At 43.4% G+C, this 24,395-nt stretch overlaps 1 protein-coding gene across 1 annotated transcript in view; it reads right to left on the minus strand.

Moving 5' to 3' along the window:
* The window catches only part of edil3a (EGF like and discoidin domains 3a), a 79,150-nt gene that overhangs the window by 46,665 nt on the left and 8,090 nt on the right, over positions 1–24,395 (minus strand). Inside the window, exons 2-3 of the mRNA XM_084690764.1 lie at positions 12,694–12,723; positions 5,508–5,636 (exon numbers count right to left, since the gene is read on the minus strand). Of these exons, the coding sequence (XP_084546890.1) occupies positions 5,508–5,636; positions 12,694–12,723 (159 nt within the window). The remainder of the gene's footprint in view (positions 1–5,507; positions 5,637–12,693; positions 12,724–24,395) is intronic.

The raw sequence follows: 24,395 nt of genomic DNA on the forward strand, positions 1-24,395 counted from the left end.
GAGTCTGTACGCACCGCCCACCTGCCGTGTCACATAGCATGGAAATCTGGAAACTGTCAAACTTCGAAAACGCAATATACCCTGGGTATGAGCTCACGGTTCGATGTCTCCACTCCAAGCTGTGTTGCATGATTTGCTGGAAAAACTATTGTTGAAAATCCCCTCCCTCAAGAATAGAACCTGAGCATTGCTAACCAGCAGATATTTTCCAGTGAGAATAACATAATAAATTGTTTTTTTCTAAAAGAGAAAATGAGAGACGAGACAAAGGAAGAGAGAGGAAGAGAGAAGGAGAGAGAGGATAGAGTGAGAAACAAGCAAAGAGATTGACAGACTGACAGAGAGAGAGAGAGAGAGAGAGAGAGAGAGAGAGAGAGAGAGAGAGAGAGAGAGAGAGAGAGAGAGAGAGAGAGAGAGAGAGAGAGAGAGAGAGAGAGAGAGGCTGGCTTACGAGTGCTCCTCTGCCATCACTCAACCTCCATCTCTCTGTACAATGTCACCCCCTGCGAGGCAGTGACAGACTCACTTGCTTGTTAGAGAAGGGCAAATCCTTTTTTTCTCTCGCTTGGATAGGTGGCGCTAACCAGTCTGAGGTGAACTCGTCCGTCAAGGGTAAGTGACGGCAGAGGGAGGGAGGCAGGGTGGCGGGGTTTAGGGGTGTGGGGGAGGGGGAATGGGGGGGGGGGGGAGGGGGACTGCGGCAGGAGACAGCTCTGTCAGACGGCCCTCTTCACACATGCGGAGCCCCCCTGAGCTAAGGGAGGAGCAACCTTCTGAATTTACAACCTTACGCTCCAGATTATAGAGTGGGGAGGACCACTCAATACTGTTCTTTAAAGCGCACTGACGGGCGCACACAAAGTGCACGCGTGAGCCAAGAACGCACACACGCACGCACGCACACCCACACAGACACACACACACAGACACACACACACACCACCTTTTTTCTTCCCAGCAGTGAATGTGCTGCTGCTGTGTTTTGAAGATTGGCTCCCCCTCTTGAGCAGCCCAGAGAGAGCGCTGCAAACGGAGGAGGGCTGGACCACGGCTCGCCCAGAGCCTGTACAGGAGATGGAACCCAGTGAGGCAAATATCGGTGAGAATAACACACCAGCGAGCCCCTCCGTATGGGTGGAGAAAGCCTCCGTGCCCCAACCAAACCTCAACCCCCAATCCACCAACCCGCTGCCCTCACCTTGAAACACACAAACAGGAACTGCAAGTTCATGCTCCCTCCACTTACAGATACAAAAGGAAACCGGAAGGCTAGAGGACTTGAGGACAGACACAGTCTTCCACGGCCCTAACTGTGGCCCCCAGAGGAGATGCCCTGATGTGCTCCTCCTCTGAGTAGATAAAACAACGCTCCGATGACGCCCAGGTGTATTGACTTAGCGTAATGGCCCCTTACGGCTGGCATTAACACCCACACCGGAACCTTCCCTGATTATCCTCCGGCGGGGGGCTGAAGAAGCGACGGGAGCTAACAAGCCGCGTCATAACCTGTCAATACGTGATCAAATATACGCTGCCGCTCCTTAAAAACCCCACGCATCCTGCGTTTAGCCCCGATCAATCCTACCCCACCGGCATGTTTGAAAAGGGAGGCCCGCGACTGCTTATTGATCAAAGTGGGAGATGGAATCTGTTCAAAGACTTCGGGCCCAGGGATAAAGAGATGGAGTTCAAGCACAGCCCTGCAACCCACTCGCAGTACAACAAAAAAAAAGATCTAACATTTAACCTTGTTTTTGTTTATAATTCTGTTTGTGATGTAGGCTTCCAACGTTGAGTGGATCCCCGCTATGCCTACCCTGACATATATCTTCTGCCCTCTGCCCACGTTGTCCTATTTTCAGGAAGAGGGCTGAAGACATCATTAGGCTGTATTTCAAGCAGCTTTGCAGTTTGCTAGCAGTCAATATCCAAGCTTTTATCCTGGGCTTCTCAGAAACAGAACATAGATGGACTTGCAAGAGACACAAATGAGAGCGCAGCGCATGGCTGTCCATGTTCTAATGAGGGAGTTGCATCATCTACCCCCCCCCCCCCCCCCTCTCTCTCTCCCATATACACACCGCTGTGCTAATGGAATAGGTATTAAACAAAGAGAAGAACGGCAAATGTCGAGTACCACGTTTTGGGTTGAGGATTCAGGATAATGACGACTGGTTTTGCCATGCAACATTAACCCTCCATCGACAACAGCCGCCGAAGCGAACAACAGGAGCCCCCGAAGACCATGCTTGAAAAATCTGGAATTCACAAAAACCAGACAGATATTTCCATATGTGCCCTTGAAAATTGAGTACACGCCCACCATAAACCAAAAGTCTGAAACTTGACGCCCACATGGGGCGATTGCTACCCAATCGTCTATAAGACACTTCATTACAATAATTGGCCATTTTCCCACTACTCTGGCCTGCCAGTCTGCCTCCTGTCGCTACGGGAACATGACAGCGCATCAGCTGAGTAATGACAAGGCAGCGGCACTTTCTCAAAATAAAGACTGTGATAATAACAGTGATGGTAATGGCCACAGCCACCGGAGAGCCAACTGTTGTGCCTTTCACAGAGCGTAAGAAGGTCGCCGACAGGAAAACCGAAACCGTTTGGATAAAAGTGGCCACAACAAAGCTAGGAACAGTAGGCTGCATGGCAATGGGGTGCAGTGGTTTTCGACTGACAAACTCCCATCCAAGCATCGTTCTTTGCGAAACACTGCAGCTTCTTATATGACTTTTCTTTCACAGGTGTTCCATCTTATATCTTTCGCACACTAAACAACCGAACAACAGTGCGTCAGGAGAATGTTGTATTCAAATAAAAATCACGTCATGCAACTCTATATCCAACGAGACAAGGTGTATCTCTGGGGGAATTTATGTGATCCAAAGGATTCAAACGTGAGGTGCAAACGTCAGCCACTCTGGCTGCTAATCCTCTAAGATGGCACTGGAAATGTGCGCAGAAGACCTGGGGAAGACAGGAAAACTGCTAGTGATTCTAACAGGGGATGACGGAGGTGTACCGCCACTGCATCTGAATTCTCAACGCCTCGATACGTCTCCTCAACGATGGAGTGTAGAAAGAAGGTTAAGCTAAAGCCCTGCCCATCGCAGCCGTCTAACAAGGCAATCTGCATATCCAAAGCTGTTTCATAAAAAGGTTTTTATGTGTTTATTTTTTGTTACAGCTGTGTTTGAAACTTGTGCCTGCGAAAAAGGCATGGTAGGTTAAACTGTCTGTGATTAGGATTACGCTACAGAGTGTGAAATTGGATTTGGGTCTGACAGAGTAAGCAGGTAAGAGCATGGTTTGGGGCAGAGCACATTCATGCCAGAGGAGAAGTGTAAAGGATCTGTCACAATATATGTAAACTTCAATGCATGTTTAAAACAGTGTAGGGGCATCCCAAAGACAGATTTTCTTTGAGATTTTAGAAAATAAAAAGCTGTCACAACTCAACATTTTTAGTCTCAGAAAGACCTGAAGAAGGAGACCCATTATCCATTCTGTCAAAAACCCACGAGTTTTTCAAGCCAAGTATTTTTCCGCCCCCATTTGTAATGAATGCACGGGCAGTCATTCAACAGGGGTTTGTTCCTCGTGATACAATCCGACTGAATCAATTTGATCTTTTCCATTATGCTCATCAGCCATTGAAGGCCTACCCACACCACCTCAAAGCCTGCTAAGCTGTCATTCTGAGGGAACAATCATTGGCTCCCCTTTATCATTTAATTGCAGAAATTATCCAGACGCTAGATTTTGTTTATTAATGTCTTCAGATACAGATTTGCCACCCCTCCTTTCCCCTCCCTGAAAAGCCCAATCCTCCAGCTCTTGTTTGGCATTTGGCTCTAATGATTGGAAAGAGAATTGGCAGGCGTTATGCACATATTCAGGCCATATCAAATCGGTTTCTTCCCCGCAGGGCTTATGGGAAGCTAAATTACAACGGGCATGCTAAATGGAACGTGGAATCCTGCCCTGGGTCACCCTGCAGTGCCCCAGTGGCATAGCAGTGAATAAAAACATGTCACTTACTCAATCCACTTTACTCACATTCAGTTAATCATGCTAAACTATTGCTTTTTGTGTTAATTTCCAACACCTGATGTCTGTGAAACAGATTCCAATGATTTTAAGCATTCGCTGTCCTCATAGCACCCACCCCCCCAAAAAAAATCCTACCCCCTTCACTCGATCTATCTCTCTCTCTCTCCATCTCTTCCTCAAAGCTATTATCCATCCCGTCCAGACATCACCAGAATACATTTGAGCCGTTTCTCCATTATTTACAGACACACCTGTGAACAGAGAGCCGGCTGTGTTGGAGCAGGGTAATGCAGCGTTCAGCCGAGCAGATGCGGGGGGGAAAGGAGCCGCAGGAGTTGGCCTACATATCATCCTGCAGGTCTTAGGGACATTTAGCGCTCACAAACAAGGCCCTAAACACTGCCCACAAATCCCCCGGTGCGTTTGGACGGGTGACGCGTCCGTACGAAGACGACGCCTGATCATCGCAGGTGGATCGCGCAGCTATCTGTAGATCTCGTGAGAGAAATGTGTTGTTGTTTTTTGCGGTGTGTCTGCTTCTCGTGAAAAAAATGTCAAGCGATGACGGTGTTGGATTTAGTTGCTGTAAACTGCGACCTTGAACGTCTGCACGAAGGAACAGACAGTGGTTTATCACTTGTTTCATTGTTCCCTGTACATTGCCCATAAGAAAGATAACGCAGGCTACAGGCCTGGGGTATCTGCAGCATTTATCAATACGGCGTTATGTTGTACTGCACTGGTCAATAGCATGATTTACACTACCTTGGGATCTCAGGACTTTATTCCCTCACTCCACATGGTGATGATTAGATAAACTCACAGACACACGCACACATGCTCAAACAAAAAGGCAATGCACAGCAAGGTACTGCCTAATTTCACAAAGGTTATTGTTTCATTCGGTGAAGCGACACATATTCCTCGACACTAACCTTTTCAAGTGCACACTCAACAAAGGAGAGCGTGTTTAGCACTTCATCTTGCCTGTAACTCGCTTAACCTTATCTCCTTGCTGACCTTTGTGGGTTTTTTTTGCTGTCGTTTGTTGTTTCCCCAAGTTAAACAGCATGTCCTCACAAGGTTGGCATCTCTTTACCAAGGCATATGTGGAGAAAAAACATTGCTAGACTCATAGACTTGAGTTTATGGTTGGGCTGGCACTAATAATTAAGGGGCGGAATTAAATATTGGGAAAGTTTGCCCTATAATTGCAATTTAATTTAATTTAATTTGTACATTTATTCATTTTACAATGAAAGGTTTTTAAAAATATTCAGGAAGTGTATTGTTACCGTAGGTGAAAAGGACTTGCATAATCAAAAATAGCCTATGATATGTTTAGTCAAGTGTGTGCAGGAAATGGCAATGTGCAGGATATTGTTGGGGTAACCCCAGTTACCCTTGGCAAAGAAGGTCAAACCAATAATCCAACTTACTGTGCTGGCAGTGGATACCATTGAAGCCTGGTTGGCACTTGCAGACGTAACCGATGAATGTGTCACCCCTGTAGGTTTCACTGATTTCACATATTCCTCTGTTGTGGCATGGGTTTGGGTGGCAAGGTCCTGTGGGGGAGCAGAATACAACACAGATTGGGGTCAACATCGGTGAAGCAACCCCATTATGTCACTGTTAAGACTTGGGAGAGAGACAATATTCCGATACCACTGTGCTCCAGTCTTTCCCGTCTCTAAGATTCAAAGACAAAAAAAACCCCACAACAAATAAGTTGGAGTGGACTGGGCCAAAAGAGAAGATACGAGTCTGACTGACAAAGAAAATTGGTAAGAATGGATGAAGAGTGAAAGAGAGAGATATGCTGGACAAGTATCTGTCATCCAGGCAGCCCTGAAGCACAAAGTCTCTAATGACACCTGAACACGTTCCCTTCAGGAAGACAGTATTTTTCCACAGCGTGAACCCAGGTTGTAGCTACAGTAAGCCACCTTTACTGCAATGAGTGTACACTGCCAGCTACACCCACACACTAACACAAACAAACGGAATAGGCGACAGAAATCTCTGTGTAAAAAAGAAAATGAAATTCTCTAAAAAATCACGGCAAAGCCTGTTCTGTCATGACTGGTGATTAATAAGTTGGTTAACACACTCGCTTTTTTCCCAGAGTCGCACGCGTTTTTCCATTTCACTTTCACTGTTATGTTATCTCCACAGGAACAATGATGACAGCGAAAAGCTTTGAGTCAAAGTTATTTCAACCTAATGCTTATGACACAGCAATATTTTACCTCAGTGACAGGACCTACAACATTCTCCCTCGACACTGCCATCTAACAGGGCTCCCGACTAACTCAGAGCACCTACGGCGTGGACCAAATGTAAATGACAAGGCCTCGATGAAGGCTTATTGGCTTCATAACTCACAGTCCTGCCAATAATTCCCTCATGTTTTATACATTGGGTTGTTGCTGTCAAAACTTCACAGATGGAGTCTGATTGCAAAACTTTTGTAATCTCTCACACCAAAGACATTAATGCAAATACCCCTGGAGGAAGCCAGAGTTTACTATGACAGATTACTGACCCTGTGATTTCAGTGTGTGGATGTGCAGTATGATTGTGGTCGATGACTGTTTTCACATGTATCGTATTGCTATGACAACAACACATGTTTTATATTGATGTATTCAATAACCTTAGAGACTGTAGTAAATAGGTTTGTTTCAAAGCATTAACAGTTTACTGAATATACTATGACCATAATACATGAATACAACTTTGGTTGCTCGGCTACAAAATCGATCCTACCCTAATGTTGGAAGAATTCATGCAATATTTTGATGTCTAAAGCTAGAAAAAATTATACAAATAAATAGTATGCTGTGTAATGATAACACTGAGAGTGTGGTGGGTAAGAAACAGAGGTATTACCTGCAATGTGGACAAATGAAAAGCAATATCAGCACTATTAATTGTGTTCAGTCAACAAACACAGTAGACACTCTGCCATGATCCTTCAGACATGAGTCAGCAGTAATGAAAGAGTTTGGGTCCACCAAGCCTCCCTACAGTATCAAACCAGGAGGGAGCTACAAAGCTTCTGAAAAATGAGCTTTCACCACACAAAAACACACACACAACCAGCTATCCTATTACCGGATGTAGTCAGCCTTGGCCCTTTGGATATGAAATGCAAACGAGGTAACCCTATCAAAGTCAAGCCATTTCTGCCCGGTCCCGTCTCAGTAATAAAAAGACTGGTGGCTAATTAGTTGAACAGAGGAAAGTATAATGGCCTTCACAGAGGCCTCGTTCTCTGAGGGAAAGAGGGTGACAGGCATCAGGGCTGTTTTGACGTGACAATCTATAATGGCACAAAGGCTTACTGACAGCCTCTCTAATGGAGAACGCATCCTAGCACAAAGCACAGTCACAGTGGAGAGGGACAGAGAGAGAGAGAGAGAGAGAGAGAGAGAGAGAGAGAGAGAGAGAGAGAGAGAGAGAGAGAGAGAGAGAATGAGAGAGAGAGAGAGAGAGAGAGAGAGAGAGAGAGAGAGAGAGAGAGAGAGAGAGAGAGAGAGAGAGAGAGAGAGAGAGAGAGAGAGAAGCAGTGGTCTATATCACCACAGTGTCCTCTGAGGCTTCACCCTGCTGAAACAGGCTTTGTCCTACGCCGTTGTTCTCCCTGGGTGTGTTGTCGTGTTTGCGTGCGTGTGTATGTTTGTGTCACTGTGTGTATGTGTGAATGTGCAATGAGGACGGGCTTTGCTGTGCGAATGTCAGCTGCTGTACTTATGTATGAGCTAGCCCTTGGGTTGTGATTGATGTGGGCTGGGCTGCAGTCTCGGCGAGCCCTCCTTTTTTTCTTTCTTTTCGGGGTGTGAAGAGAGCCCAATCAATCAGAACTGGAAACCTGACCAGTGGTTAAACAGGGAAAAGCGTCCTGTTTCCCTTCAGATCCATCACAAAAGCCTGACGTTTTCAATGTGTCTGCTACACACCAGCACCTAAATCCTACTTGGCAGCCTTCACGGACATTGCCTCATTCCAGTGAAGGGTGAATGGTTACCAGCATAAACTTCATTAGGAAGGGGAATAATGCATTGAATGATGTGATGGCCTGCTCCATCTTCAGTCCATGCAGAATTTACCTGAACACTGTTTCAGCCCAATGGAAACTAAATGTGTCACAAGGGATTCTGCATGGTTTTCAGCTTAATGCTACTCCTTTTTGTTTATCTCACTCGACAAAAGATGTCAAGAGAACAATTGTCTTTCAACCTCTCTTTGGGTTCATACCAGTGTCAAACGTCCCTTTATATGTTGGTACCCATCTCAATGGCATAATCCTTGATGGAGATTTGGAGTGATCCCAAGAAATAGGTCAAGAATGTGGGGCTGGGAGATAACATCCCATACTGATGACCCCCCTCCCCCATGCCCAGTTACTGTAGCCACAACCCCCATAGAATCAAGCGGACATCACCCAGTTTACCCAGAAACAAGCAGGCCAGTTGATATGCAAACTAAACTGCTCATCAGACAACACTGCCAATCGGATTAACTCAAAGCGACATACATCGACCACAGTCGTCCATGGAAGCTCATCACCAAAGCATAGCTAATGAGACAGTTCAACCCTCCATTCAATTCCAGGCCCGGTCAGTCCAGGCCTGAAAAAGCCATCATAGTACAGTAACAATTCTAACAGCACATTTCTATAATCATTCATACAATGGAAACTGAGTCGAAAGCATTGCGCTGTTTAGTCGCATCCGTTCATGGGTGGTTAACTAAAAATGCCCAAGTGAGTCTCTCAGTCGTGAACTTATCTTCAGTAAGAGGGTCAGGGGCTGAAACTCGGCCTGATTATGTCACTTCCCTTTACTTACAGAAGCCTTCCTACAGTACCTCAGCTTGTGCTGTTTTTTTTGGCTCCCATATTCATGGTCAGTGCACATACCTTTCCCCAGCACATTCTGACAGCAACTGGCATGGCACCAGCAAGCTACGCTACCATCTCAGCAAGATCTATTCCCTTGATGCTGTTAGCATGGCCGTGCACCCTGCCATGACAAAATGATTTAAATGCATTGACATTCGACAATGCCAGTCGAATGCACTTACGCGTCGAAAAAGCACACAAAAGGATAATCAAGGACGGGAAAACACAGAGCCATCTGTGACTGGGGTTAGCCAAATGCATCCCCTTGGTGGGGGTCAAACTTGAGTGCATGTACACTTTGAAAAGACGTTGAAAGTATGGAGGAGTTCTGGAAGGGTGAATCCGAAGCGAAATGCCAAGGAAATGTCAGGAGCGTGGCATGAGAAGGGCCGGGCTAACATAGCTGACCTAATAGCCAATCAGACGGGGTCTGGCTCCAGACGGACTACCAGGGACACCGGTATCTTGGTGTGCATCTCCAAAAGACAAGTTAGGCATTCATTGATCAGCTCTCTTCGTCAACAGTCGGTTGCTGGAATTGTGTTTGTATCCCAGATCCTGAAGGGAAACTATTAACGGTTATGCAAGGAGTTCTGGAAACCACCCAAACTCACATGACTCCATGTGCGTCTGTCAAACACATTTTCATCCCCCTTTCAAAAATGCGGGGAGCAGCCACAACAGAGAGACGCTTAGTAGAATTTAAAAAGGTCAAGATGTGTCCATTTCATTCAATTTAAAGTCTAAGAGTCTGAGTTAACCACTTTCAGCCTCATATAAAGTCAACCATGAAGAGTTTCAACTCAATCTGACACAATCCATATGAAATGAAGACCGCTACTTCTTTTGCATGGGTGATTTGAAATAAAGACAAGAGATTCACATTTAACCACGTTTCACAAATTGTATGACAGTAGAACTACGTCTATATATTTTCAATATATCAAAGACTAATAACACATTACATTTGAACACTGATCATGACAGTTGGAGATGTGGATAAATAAGTACTAGCAAGAGGACACAGTGATTTGACTTAAAATAAGAGGATCAGATACTTAAAATGGTTGGGGAATACTTTTCTCTTTCATAGAACCCTTTTAGGAAAGATGGCTGCATGCTTCTCAAACATTCAGTGCACAATAAATGAGAAAATAATTGGCTACTTTAGTGGCACCATTATCCAGACTGCTCAGTCAGTGGAAAACCCTGCACTAAAAAGTGCTGGAGAGCTTTTAGCATGTCACAGTCTGAGTGGAGTACAGGCTGAGAGTTAATGCTGAACAAAGAGATTTTGCATCCCCAATATCTAAGTGCTACTTTAATCAGAAACCAGCCTTTTGTTAAAGGCACAGTAAAATATCACAAGTTCAAAGACCAACCTACGTAAATAACAAAAAAACAAAAAGGGTGTTAAAGAATCTCAAGAATGGTACTTTACCTCATAATCAAAATTCACAGAATTTCATTAATTAAAGTTTGAAATGAGCAAGGGGTAGTGATCCAACAAAAAAGCTATAAAACTTCATTACAAAACAGCAAATTCAATTCTACATATATATTATAGTGGTATTGTTAGTTTATGGGGTGGCATTTATGTCAACTTTCATCATCTTAATCATATTTTCTTATTTCAATAAAATATAACTGGAAATGTTTGGTTAAGAAATGTTTTTCTGCCCCTGGTTTTTGGGGGAAGAAATCTTTGCAAGTGGCCTCTTTCCAATTGGTATCAACAGGGCCGGTCCTTCCTATAGGCGATATAGGCAGCCGCCTGGGGGGGGGGGGGGCGGCCTTTTCCAAAGTGCATCCATTAATTAACCCTCCCACACTTGCCTAGGGCGCCAAATGTGCTAGGACCGGTACTGGGTATCAACATGTATTATTGTTAAAGTAATTGCTGTGACATTTGTTTACTTATGCTGAAATGGCATCTAATGTGTACAATACTTATGTTGTGTTATATAATTATGTTATGATGGACAAAGCTTTATTCCTAAAAATATCAAAGGACAAATAAACCAAAAGTTACTGATTATGCTAAGCTTTGTGGGTTACTGAAAAAAAAAAAAAACTTTGTTTCATATAGTGTGGTGCTGATTCAAACAAAACATGATTTGTTTCAACTCTTTTGGCCTCAAATAAAAGAAAGAGAAGAAAAAGAAGATGGAAATAACTTGGGAAGGTCTCAAGAGTCACATGCAGTCTGCAGGCTATAGACAAAAGTTTGTGCTATTTTTCCACACAGGTCACTTTTATAATGGCAACACTTAAAGCTAAAGTGTATTTGAGTAGCTCCAAAACAGATATATCATAAGGGGAAACACATTTTTAACTTAAATACTATTTTCTAACAACAACAAAAATAACCTGGAACTCAATTTGTATCAAATGCATGCAGCCATTTTACAAATACATTTTTGTGGTACAGTTTTATGGTAATGAACATTAATTTGTACCAGGCAGCACAACAATACTGTACTGGAAATGGCAAGATGGAGCATTAAAATGACCCACTCATAAGGGAAGACTGAAAATATTATATTATAATAACAATAAACAATTACTTACTGTATATGAGAAGTACTGTGTACTGTGTATGTCTATATTTACCATGAATTGTATTGCACTATGCAATACGCCAACATGGAAAGGTAAATGCTTTTACATAACTAATACACATATGGAGATTATGGCCTGATGGCTATTTCGTGTACAATGATGGTAAATGGCTGCTGATCATAATGTTTGATAAATATTTAGTTATGGTGGTTAAATTGCTTTACAGCACTGTCCCTAACTAAAGACTTCAACAACCATATATATGTGACAACCAAGCACAATTAGGTACAACAAGGTATATTTGTGATCTCATTGGGCCATACTGTCCTGCTAGGGCACTCAGATCTTCAAATGACAAATGGCTTTTAAATGTGTCACAATGTCGCTGCAAATTAAAGGATGATCGGGCTTTTTCTGTGGCAGGGCCAAAGCTTTGGAATGTCCTCCCTTATCATGTGAGGCCTGCTCCTTCATTGGATATTTTAAATCTACTCTAAAAACACATTTTTATTCTTTAGCTTTTGGAAACTTGTAATTGTTGTTTTATAGCGTAGTTCTGCTGTGCATTATGTATAGAACTTTGGATCAATTTATATTGTGTTGAATGTGCTTTGTAAATAAAGGTTGTGGTTGTTGTTGTTGACAATTAAGTACAATTAGTCATGCAGAATACAAACAATAACGTTAAACAACAAAAGCTCTGATTTGGTTGAATAGCTTAGATGAGTAATGCAGCACAGGGGTCATGCAAGATTGAAGAGGGAGAGAGAGAAGACTTTAGTGATGGTGTAAGCACATGAAGGGAGGAGAGGGGTAAAAAGTAAAAAAAAAAAAAAAAAAAGACAATTTCAAAGAATCGGGAGTCTGCAGAGACACTTGGAGATCAGTCAAACAAAGCGAGTGCTGACCAGGCATGATCAATCAATCAATAAAAGAACTACAGCAGAGTCAATGGGGGAAAAGGAGGGCCTGGTTTTCTCTTTTTATTCCTCTCTGTCACTCTCTGTCTCTTTCTGCCAGTGAGGAGAATCTGTGAACTGGAGGACCAGATAGACACAATGATGGGGGGTACACTTACACTTACAGTTACACACACACATTCACAGAAACACACACGCACATGCACACAAAGTTATCAAATGTAGAAAACCCACCTGCTGAAGTTGGGTCCTCACCTTCTGCTGCTGTTGATAGAAAGAGAAATATTATGTAATTACAGCAGGCTCAGTGTACATTATTGTGAGGTAAAACAATGTTAGAACCACAACATTCTATAACAATTATGTATATTTACTCCACAACACCTTACATACAATGTGTCCAAGGAAATATAGATGAAAATCACTTGAAACAATACAACAGACCGCCTCAGAAGTAAGCTACTTTAGCCCATTTAGCCAGCCCTTGGCCAAACCCTATCCCTTAATGGCCCAGTAGCCCTCAAACCCTGGGTCAGTGGCCTCTAACTAATTTGAGTTCATCATTCTGGACCAGTGTGGGATTACTCCATGAGGCATATATGCCTGTATCCCGCTTCCTGATCCTGGTGTAATGCCATGACTGAGTGGCAAGGTTAAGGTCTACGATGGCAGGCTTATAGGCTGACAGGCTGACTGACAGGCTGACTGGCTGGCTGGCTAGCTGGCTGGCTGGCTGACAGGCTGGCTGACTGGCTGGCTGGCTGGCTGACTGGCTGACTGGCTCGCTGGCTGACAAGATGACTGGCCGACAGGCTGACTGGCTGACTGGCTGGCTGGCTGGCTGGCTGACTGGCTCGCTGGCTGACAGGCTGACTGGCTGGCTGGCTGGCTGACTGGCTGACTGGCTGACGAGATACAACGTTGTCTTTATGATCTCTACCCGTCCCCATCACATATGCTCTCGTTAGAGCAGGAATGAATGTAGAGTGAAACAGAGCTAGGAGCTCATTGTCACTTCCCAGGAACAATACCAGTAACTTGGGGATGTGTTTTCCATAGTTTCCACTGCTAGCAATAGATTTTACAGCCCGTATCATGGGATGAAACACAACTGAAACCATCATCCTTCAATGATGTGTGCTTCTAATGAGGGCTTTGTCATTAGAGTACAATTGATTTGTACTTTCAAAATACTGCCGCATACTCTTTCGAGATTAGCATATGGAAAGGGTGAATAACACTCGGATCCAGCAAGAGTAGGGCAGCGAGGAGATGCTAACTGTTCTGGCTGCAGTGTGGTCTTTAAATCCTCTTGTGCACACGCCAAAGCCAAGTCCTGCTTTTCCAATCACAACACAAGGGAAGGAAACATGCATGGAATACACTCAGCACTGCTTCCAAAACCAAACATCAACACAGTCTCCGCCAATGTTCCCTGAAATGACGAGACCTAAAAATAAGCTTGACTGAAAAAATGTTCTCCAAATGTCTGGATATCTTTTTTCAATTCCAAGCTAATTCAGAGTAAGTGCTATGTTTTATCGGATCACTGTACAGTTTGTATTACATTTTATCGAACCAAATATGACTTTAAATATGACTATACAATAGACTTTAAATTACATCGAAACCAGGACTCCCCATCATTCAGACAGGGTTTAACAATGACATTGTTACTTCACTCTTCGAATGTGTTATGAAAGCAATACACATGCACATATGACGAATGGCTACATGTTCAGAGTGAACTGTGAACTGCAAGCTCCAACTTGGCCTTGAACAGTCCAAAGCTATTTCCTCTCTGACAATAAAGAAAACCACATCTACGGTTCCTAAAGCCGAAGACCATTCTAATGCAAAGACCAGACACATTCTAGAACTCACTTGTGGGACTCTTTATGTCACTTCCTTTGATGAAGGACAAACTCATGCACAACACTGAGGGGGGCGTCTTTAAGAACATTTGGTGCACAATGTCACACATCTACATCTATATAAAACAGACTTGCCTACTTATAAAATAAGTTTATGGGTTTGACAAAACAAGGTATAAGCCTTGTTATATATATTTTGTTAGTCTGGTAAAATAGTAAAATATTGCTGACTGGCGCTCAACAAAGGTGCAAGACATCAGCACATGTTTCTGATGTTCCTATGTCTGCAATTAGTTGTGGCGGATCGAGATGGAATTTGAGTGGAGGCCTGCCCGAGCGATGAGTAAAAAGTGCTTCCATCACAACATTGTCAACAAATGACTTCTCTTGCCAATAACGTAGAATTGTTCAAGGCCAACATATCAGTCAGAGCGAAACAATCGTAATGACGTTAACTCTCAGTCAAAGTGATTGCACAGGGAAACAGTCTGCAGGGATTACCCTACAGCCGGTGAGGTCAAATACAGTTAGTAAAATACTTTCATTGGAGAGTGAATGTGGATTTTGGTGTTTTGCACATTCCACCCTCCCTACCTGTTAGGGCAAGGGCTAATTTAGCCATGTATTGTTCAGGAGCCTTGTAATTATAACATCTCTATGCTTACTGTCCGGATGTACTGAACAACACTGATAGAAACTACAGCTTTTAAAAAACAAACGCATACTGTATTTGATCCTCTTCAGAGGGAAAATGCCAGACACCTAAACAAACTGTTGTACCACAACAACAAAACCCATTTCATAACTTGTTATTACATTATCTTTAGTATGGCCCAGGTGTTGTTCAAGCAAGTGAGGGCTGAATACGCTAGTGGTGATTGTCTAATGGACCCATCCTTTTGCCCTGTGAAGGTCTTGTGAATAGCGTGATAAGAGCATGCCCTAGGACATATGGGTTCAATCATATCGGTGACAACCACCAGGAAGTAATAACCCTCCGTAATCTAAACAGTAACCAGACAGGCCGTCCGACCAGGGAGCTGTTATGACCTCAAGGTGTTGAGAGGAGATAGAGGAAACCATGCATTACACATTAACAAAAGCTTATAGTCGTCTTTGGTCGCTTGCGTGAGAGTAATCGCTGGATCCATTTGCCCAACGGTAGAGACAGAGCGGTGAACGAGACGAAAGGTATCATACTGAAAACACAGTACGCAGTTAACAAAATACATATCTGATACGAACACATCGGCAACATTCAAAAAGGTTTTTGTATGAACTGTAATCTGTTTGCATTGATATTCTGCTGAGTTATTGAATATACTTGACAACAAAGCAATGGACAATATATAGGCTATATATTCTTATTTCTCTATGCTACAGGATATATCCAGGGTTTGATCTAACCAGATTAATTACATTTGGATCATTTTACTATTCATCCAAGAGATGTGTTCTTGATTCGCAAGTTAATACTCACTTTATGTAAATGTGCACCATTTGGTCGTATCAGTGATGTTTTTCAGACTTTTCGTGAAGTGATGTACCCTCTGCTTTACAGTAGTACTGTCTGGTAACTGTTTCATTGGTCTGCACCAGAAAGATAGGGACTCCCAGAGTATGAGTCACAGCCTCCAAAAACGTTTTGTCCCAAAATATTTCTCAAAATTCACATCGTTAAAACTGGCCTGCTTTGGCTCAAATATGGTTCAGTCTTTTCAGTGTCCATTTCAGTTCTATATTCAACAATGGACTGATAGTCAAAAGAAATTGATGGCAGCAATGACCTCAATGAATATATAATGTGCTACCTAATGACTTATCAAATCCTTGAGCTGTGAAACCACGACAGTGACGCCTGGACAATGCTGAATGGTGCTGACGAAAAGGACCTAATGCGACGGCAGAGGAATGCATATCCCTCGTGCTGCATGGCCCTCGGCCCACAGCCCACGACAAGGTCAAAACCAATCTGGGTAATGGATCTTATCTCCATTTAGCAGTGTGGTATCAGGAGTGACAGCACTGTCACTGCTAATGCTGGCAGCTGAGACACCACTCTGTGGTTGACAAATCCTGTTTGTGTCTGTCAAGTGGTCTGGTGATAAATCTGAAGCATTGGAACTTACAAGTGCAATCTTGCTTGTGCATGTTGAATAGAAAGCAGTTTTGAGTACTTTTTTAGAAAGGTTTGCTTGCTACTGTGGGTAAAATGGATTCATGTGAATCCACTAATAGCAGGAAATGTCTTTCGACATCTGACCAGATCAAAACAATTCAAAAAGTGCGATCAAGACTCGGAAGCTATGGATTTCCACGTGAGTGCATTCATCGATGATGAAGAATAGACTAGTATAGTGAAACGGTATCAAAGGACGCTTTTGGAGAATTTGAATAGTGTGATGAACCATGAACTCATGTGCTGCAATGATCAAACTTCTTGATTACTTTACTTCAACAATTCCTTCTTCAAGATTTCCTTGGTTCTTTGCACTTTGCATGCAGCCAGAGGGATTACTCCCATGAAAGACTCTTTGAAGATTGAACCATTGATTTGGCAAAAGTAACGACAATTAAAGAAGCTGGTAGTAAAGTCTTCTAGCTGTGAATGCCTTCTTTTGTTCTTTATTTTTCCTGTTTCCATTTAAATATGTGGTGCAACACTGAATTTCACCTTTATCATGCACATTATGTTGTTTGTTCCACAACAAGACTTTAATAATGCAATCAAGGTGGCTTTGAATGAGTGGAATGGAAATGCTGTAAAATGAGTCATGCAGATCAGCTGCTGAAAACAGATGAAAGAAGTGAAGAGGTGAGAACACATCTCACTCCTCGCTGAGACTGTAAAATGACTACCGTTCAGAAAATCTGCTGGGTAAGCCGTCCTTTGTTACAGTGTGTCACCATTTAGCTAACGCACTTTAGAGAACTGGCGATCATGTCTTGGTGCCACTCATTATCCCAGAGTGCCTTCTGAGGGATTCCAACATTTGTGCACAACCCCTTTAACTAGAAACAAATGGCTTCCTCGCGAGGAAAATGTAAAATAAAACATCCATCCCCATGTTTCCAGGCTTGTCAGCCCCTACAAAAGTGATGGGTAAAGTCCTCCACAAACCACTGGCTGCGATGTTGACATGTGGCTTTTGGTAGAGAGACGAGAGAGAGAGAGAGACAGAGAGAGAGAGAGAGAGAGAGAGAGAGAGAGAGAGAGAGAGAGAGAGAGAGAGAGAGAGAGAGAGAGAGAGAGAGATAAAGGGTGGGAGAGAGAGAATCCGTACTAAGAAAAAATGAACACGGAGTCTCCCTTGCTACTCATCTGGCTTCCATTAGACATGTGTAAAAACTTTTTGAAACTAGACAATAATCCTTTGAATGTAAGAATAGTACACAATATGCAATGTTATTCCTTCTAACACAGCACATTTACAGCCATTGTTTTGAGTACTTGTTTTTGAGTAGGAAAAAACCAAACAAACATGGAATTACATTGTTATTTCATGCCCGAGATAAAGTTAAACAAATACACGTCACCTACATCAACTCTCTGAAAGACTGACACACAAGCTTTCCCTAGAACGGGGCGATCATTGTTGTGCACTTTTTTTCACATCAATTTGTTTCCCAAATCTGTGTCAGATTGCAAGACTGGCAAGGGAAGGAGTAAACATTCAGTCAGTGACAGGTTCAAGGTGTGATATCTTCGATCTTGTATAGGAAGATCACTGTCAGATTTTTGTTCTGTTACAGAACTCTTCTTCTGTTACATTGAATGTGTTTCGGTCTCAACCCCCCTCTCCATTGTATGTAGATGTCATGTCAAGGTTTAAAAGCCTACATTTGTTTCCCTGGCAGAGCTGTGATCTGTCAGAAAGCCAAGCACATCCCCTGAGCCTAGGACAAAGCCGCTGACAAATGTTACACAGTAGCTATTGTTTTATTCAAAAGTACTTTTTTAACGCCTTTCTGCATTTAATCATGTTGTGTTTTCCACACGCACTTGGAGGAACGTAAAATACACAGTGAAAAGAGAACAGTTAAAATATTAGAATGCTACTTATTTGCTGCACGCTTGTCTTCGAAAAATAACATTTGCTACTTTCTGGTGAAGCTGTGGGCTGGGTCAAAATCCATGCCTTCTCTCGTTTTACTTTTTCATGACTTTTAGGCCGTATGTGTAAATAAAACATGACAGCCAGCACACGGAGGTGAAAAGTGAGACGGGGACAAGCTCTTGTGTTTGTTTGTGTGAGTGAATGAATGATTAAGGAGAGGGCAAAGTCAGACGGGATGGACGGAAATAAAGAATGATGGATTATAGGGGAATCGGGGCAAAAGAGAGAGAGGGAAAAACAAGAGCAGGGGGATTGAAAATAAAAAGTGCGCGGATATGAATATCGGTTCGACCGTCACACTGTGCGTGGATCGTTTGTGGGGAGGATCAAGGATTCGACCGCATTTCAACAGAGCGTTGCCGTGGAGAAACGAAGGGAGGCAGGGGAGCACGGCATGAGCAGGAGAAGCCAAGCAGTCACACACCAGATGGGCTGCCATTTTAACAATGCAAAGAAGGGAACACCCCTCGCCACCTGTGCGCTGTTACATATAACACCACTGATACCGTACTGACAGATGCTCAAGCCCTGCCTCGCTTTACCACCAGCGCCAGCCATCTATGGGTGTGACTGACTGTGTCCTGGCAGACGCGACGAAAGATGAAACGTGTTATTTCACGGGGGGGGGGGATTCTGTGGATCTCTCTTACTGAACTCTGTACTACCAGCGCACCGAGGAACCCCCATTGCGACTCACATGAGAAGAACTCGTCCATCTGAGAATTCAGACAGGCAGCCCCGTTTGCACCAGGACTGGGTTCACACACTTCCCCTACAGAAGACAGGGAGACAAACACAGGGAGAGAGCCTTGGGGTTAGGACACCTATGTCGGACAGTTTGGCTCACACACACTCACCCTAAAAGGCTGTGGAAGCCAAGGATCCCTTGGCTTTCCGGTCAACCATGAATAAGCCTTTTCGACATTGCGACAACAACCCTGACAGAAGCTTGCTTTCTGGGCTAAACGGCTGACGGAATATCTCCAAAACAGACCTATTATGGTGCCTACTCTATACATTCTTCTCATTCTATGGTTCACATACAGAGACCCAGTTACGACCAACCATGATAGAACACAAAAGGCTTTGTAAATAGGACATTGTTCTCATCAAAAGAATAAAAGCGCCTGATTCATCTCACTTCTGTATTCCACATACTGGAGTAGCGGGGGTGGGGGGGGGGCACTTCTATCCTGCTAATTGGGTATAATGGCTGCAAGGAACACGTTTGGTGTAGGCCATAGGCAAGAGAACGAGGAGAGGAAGATATTGAGAAAATAACGAAAGGGCTTTGGCACCCCAAGCAAACAGGAAGACAGACGCCGTGGTCCTAACAAGACAACACAGCGAGAATCTGTTCTCAAAGGAAGCCACAAAACAATGCATGGAGAGAGAGAGAGAGAGAGAGAGAGAGAGAGAGAGAGAGAGAGAGAGAGAGTGAGTGAGGCATTTCATGCTATGACAGCCATAGCATGTTTCAATGACCGGGAGCGGGCTCTGCTTCTTTTGGGAGGGCCACAGTCCAGAGAGATAAATCTGCTGCGCCTTGCTGCGAGGGGTTTGAAGATGAGAGGTTCCTGTGAAGGTGCTGCGAAGACGGAATCGCTGAAGGCCGTCCTTTAAACTCGCCCCCTCGTCCGGGTTAAATACATCTGGCATGTGTCCGTGACGTCTGAGACCACACGGGAGTTCAGACGAAGAGGTCTTCATTTCTTCATTTCAAACAGGAAAACAAATCTCAAAGGCTGACGTGACTCATGTGGCAATAGCCCAGAGATCACAATGACACACGATATTCATATTCCTCTTTGAATGGTTGATCTGTCATTAGAACAACGACAAAACAATGGTTCATCTCTGCTACTGTTTCCTACTCGGGTCCTCACCAGTCACTATGATGTCAACGCTTAACATTTTGAAACTCAAACCGCTGTGGTCATGGATGTGGTACAGTGTGGTTTGGGACTGAACCCAAACCCTATAATCACCGTGGTGTGGTTGTCCTTCGGTCACTGTGAGGTAGGTGGCTTCCCTGAATGTAATTATCACTTGAACTACAAACACAGACACACACACACTCTTCCTTTTGTTTGGGTTCCATGTCTGAAGACCAAACCAGTGGTCCCAGACATCTCAATGTCTCCATCCAAACCATGAATGGACCATTCCGAGTTAGCTCATTCACATGGACCAGTTTGTCTGATAAGTGCTTCCATACACTTGAGACCACCTCTACTACTTTCCTTCCATAAAACCAAGATTGAATCAAAATTGCTTCCCCAACTATTTGCGGTGTGGGGGAAACCATTGAGGAGCCCTGCATTCTCAAAAACTTTCTTGGCCACGATCTGTGTGGTTCGGGTTAGGGGTAGTTCAAACAATGAAGATCAGACCGGGGGAGGAGGTGGCCGAAATGAAATTTGTCCAGCTAGCTTCTTTCCTCTGTGAGGGTAAAGGTCTCTTTCCTTGTTAAGACTAAGCTGGTCCCTGTTCTAACCTCAGTAGCCCTCATTACGGGCGCAATGCCTGGTCTTCTCCTCAGCCTGCTCTAAGCCCTTCAGAGGTACACAGAGGGCTTTCGTCTGTGGAAGAGATCAATACTTCACCTCATCATGGGCTGGGGCCAGCGATTATGCACTCTGCTCAGGGCCTTGCCAGGTTCCAGGGCTTAGTAAGTCGTCTAGAACATGGACAACTAGGCTCCTGGATGGTGAACCTACTCTATAGCTCAGTAAATCATAAAGTTCCTGGAATGTCAACAGTAACTGTTTAAATGTGAATATGGAGGTACAAAAAAAACAGTTAATAAAGATTTCAGACACTTTCTCAGCATGTAAAGGAAGAGTGAAGGAATGTATTACTGAGTGACTATAATGTGGGATATCTGCCAGCGTCAAGAATTTAAAACATTGTGTAATAGGTTGTAAAAGATGAAATCCAAAACGAACTCTCCACAGCTACAGTATGTTTTATTTTTTCCACAGTCCACTTAACCTAGCTAAATTCTAGAAAATCTATATTGCATACAGTTACTGACAGGTCTTCACACTTCAACTGACAGGTAGCGTTCAGTCAAACATCATGAAGGTAAACCCTGGCTTCTAAAGGTACTGTTTAAGCTCTTAAAAACATTTTTGATCACTCTAGATTCCCAAGGTCCTGTTTGAGCATGGCCAAATGGCCAATAGCCAAACGTTTTATGATGTGCAAGTGCAAGTTGCTGTCATTCTCCTCATTCTCCTTGTCTGCTTCCGATTCAGTTTGTCAGGTATTATTAGGCAGGTGATTGTTCCCATTTAACTAGGATCCATTTGAACTGTCCTCACGAGTAAACGTGGGATCAGTCCAGTGATTGGAATTAATGATGATGTACCACACAAAATGCCTTAGCTTTAAATATTAGCTTTGAAATGGCAAAGTCCTCTCAGACACCGATACGTGTCATAGTCATTTAGGTCACTTTGCTCTTTCTGAAGCTGACCAATTTAAACACAACATTCTGCCACCTTCCTCCTCCACTCTCACATTAACAGATGCCCTACTTCAGGCTTGAGCCAATCTTTTGTACTTCTATCTTTCCAGAACAAGAACTACCAGATTCCTCCTTGTGCCTTAGTTGTAGTGATGATATTATCCATAAAACATGTGGTGGTGAGATGAGACTCTGATTTGAGTACTCGGTGATGGTGAGAAGGGATTTGGTGTAGCATGGGTAGTTAAAGGCGTAACAGAGCACCGCATGATGTAACAGAATATTAGGGAGCTGAGAGACGGATGAATATTTATTGGTATGTTAGGCATTACCGTGACCTGTTTCATAAACGGTTGACTCATTAAACTTTCTTGTTTTTGTGGTGTAGTTACTCAATGCTGTTTGAATGAATACAAAATGACTCCTCCCAACCAAAACATTTTCAAGAATAATTTGATCAAGTAATGGAGTCTTGCAACATCTCAAAGTCTGCTGTGTCACAGAACAAAATAAATCACAACAACCCGCTGCTTCAAAAGTTGTCCAATTTTCTAACTAGTTTCTGCCCAAAGACATAAACTATGAATGACAGATTTAGGAACTAAAGGCAGATGTCTCACTTTTGTTGCATGACTCCGATGACAGACCGCAGCCATCGTAACTAAGAAACTATTTTGTACCCATTACCCTCATGGGACTGGTTGTGAAACACTGTCTTATATCTCCCCAAAGATCCACCAAACAATTGTAACACGTCATCGTGATATGAAAGATGAAGTGTCATCATTGTCACGATTGTCGTATGCCTGCCAAAGTCTAACACGCCATCTAACACCCTCTACTTGGCAAGACTCTTTTGTGTGTGTGTGTGTGTTAAAGTGTATTTGTGTTGCTGTTTGTGTGTGTGTTGCTAAAGGTATTGGGGAATCAAACCACTCAGGTTAAACAAAGCCTTCGAAAATGTGGGACGGACAAAACCTTAGCATATGCACGACACAAACTTGTGTACGCAAATCACGCAGTGTAGTGACTAACCTATCACAGTGTTTGTTCCTGACATCAAACTAGATCAGGAGGCAAGCAGCAGCAGCTTGCCAAGGAATACATTAGGAGGTGATGTGATATAATTAGAGCTCTCTGTGAACACGTGTGATCAGTCTTAGCCTCCAAGGCCTAAGACTGTGTGAAAAGAATACTTAGGTGGTGCAGGCCTACCTACTGCATCTGGGCGAGATTAAAGAACATGCTAGTGAATATTTCATCCTCGGCAAACACTAAATAATACAGAGGGCAGGTTAGGCTCTAGGGCCACCTGGCTTGGCAAATGTAATCCTTTTAGAAAAATGAGAAGAACAAAATGATCTATACAGTCATACATAATGCTGCATTCAGACACAATTCTTTCTTTTTTTCTTTTTGGGAGGATTATGTGCTTGATAGCTTATCACAGTGGCATTATGCAGCACAATTAAACAAGGATCTGGTATTCATTTTGTTTCACACAGTTGAGGTAGAAGAGAAACTGATATATCTGACTACTAACAATTCTTCCTTTCTCAGAGGAAACTGATGGAACCTCCAGACCACCCGCTGTGATGAACAAGACCTATCATGACTTTGTCTCCTCCAGACTGGATTTCTGTAACGGACTTCTCATTGAGATCCCTCACAAGAGCCTGCAGAGATTGGAGTATGTTCAAAACAGTGCAGCAAGGATCCTGATGAAAGTGCAGAAATACGACCACATCACACCCAAACCCAAATGTATTATTACTTGCAATGGAGAGGAAGCAGCATAGCACTGAAAAAGTTACACTATCTCTTGCCTTTATCGTTTGAGATCTATTTGCTGAAGTGGTGTAGCGCTAAGCTAATGTCTGGACAGAACACACCGCTGCCTCGTGATATATCGAAATCACATAGCAAACTGACAAGCAGACATAAAACTAAATGTATGGAGTTGGAGAGCAAAAGAATAATATGACCTTTGAAGCAGGCGTCTTCTAAACCTTCTAACTCATGGGAGAGGGGAAGAGGGGGAGTGAGAGAATGAGAGAGAGAGAGAGAGAGAGAGAGAGAGAAAGAGAGAGAGTGACGATGCCCAAGAGGACGAGCAGGTGCCTTGAAAATGACGCTTCAAAGGAAAAATGTAGGATTTTTTTTTTTATCCTAACCCTTTCAATCCCCAAGCCCAAATTCCTTTTAGGATTGTAACACTTTTCCTAATCACCATTCTGGTGCAAGAGATTGCAACCGATTGTCCCACTACTCCAAAGAAACACCATGCTCATGGGCCAAGTCAGGAGAGCATCTACTCGAACTTCCTTCTGGCTGGGAACTATGCTGCTACCTCTGACTCAAACCCCAACCATTTTCTAAAAGTGTGCAATGTCTTTTACAGTACTGCGTCCACACCTTCTGTAATCTTTCCCATGTCTTCAACAATTTGAACCTCGAATGTTATTTAATGGT

The sequence above is a fragment of the Hypomesus nipponensis genome, chromosome 24 (assembly GCF_054491055.1).
Source record: "Hypomesus nipponensis isolate SF chromosome 24, ASM5449105v1, whole genome shotgun sequence".
In the NCBI taxonomy this organism is placed as follows: domain Eukaryota; kingdom Metazoa; phylum Chordata; class Actinopteri; order Osmeriformes; family Osmeridae; genus Hypomesus; species Hypomesus nipponensis.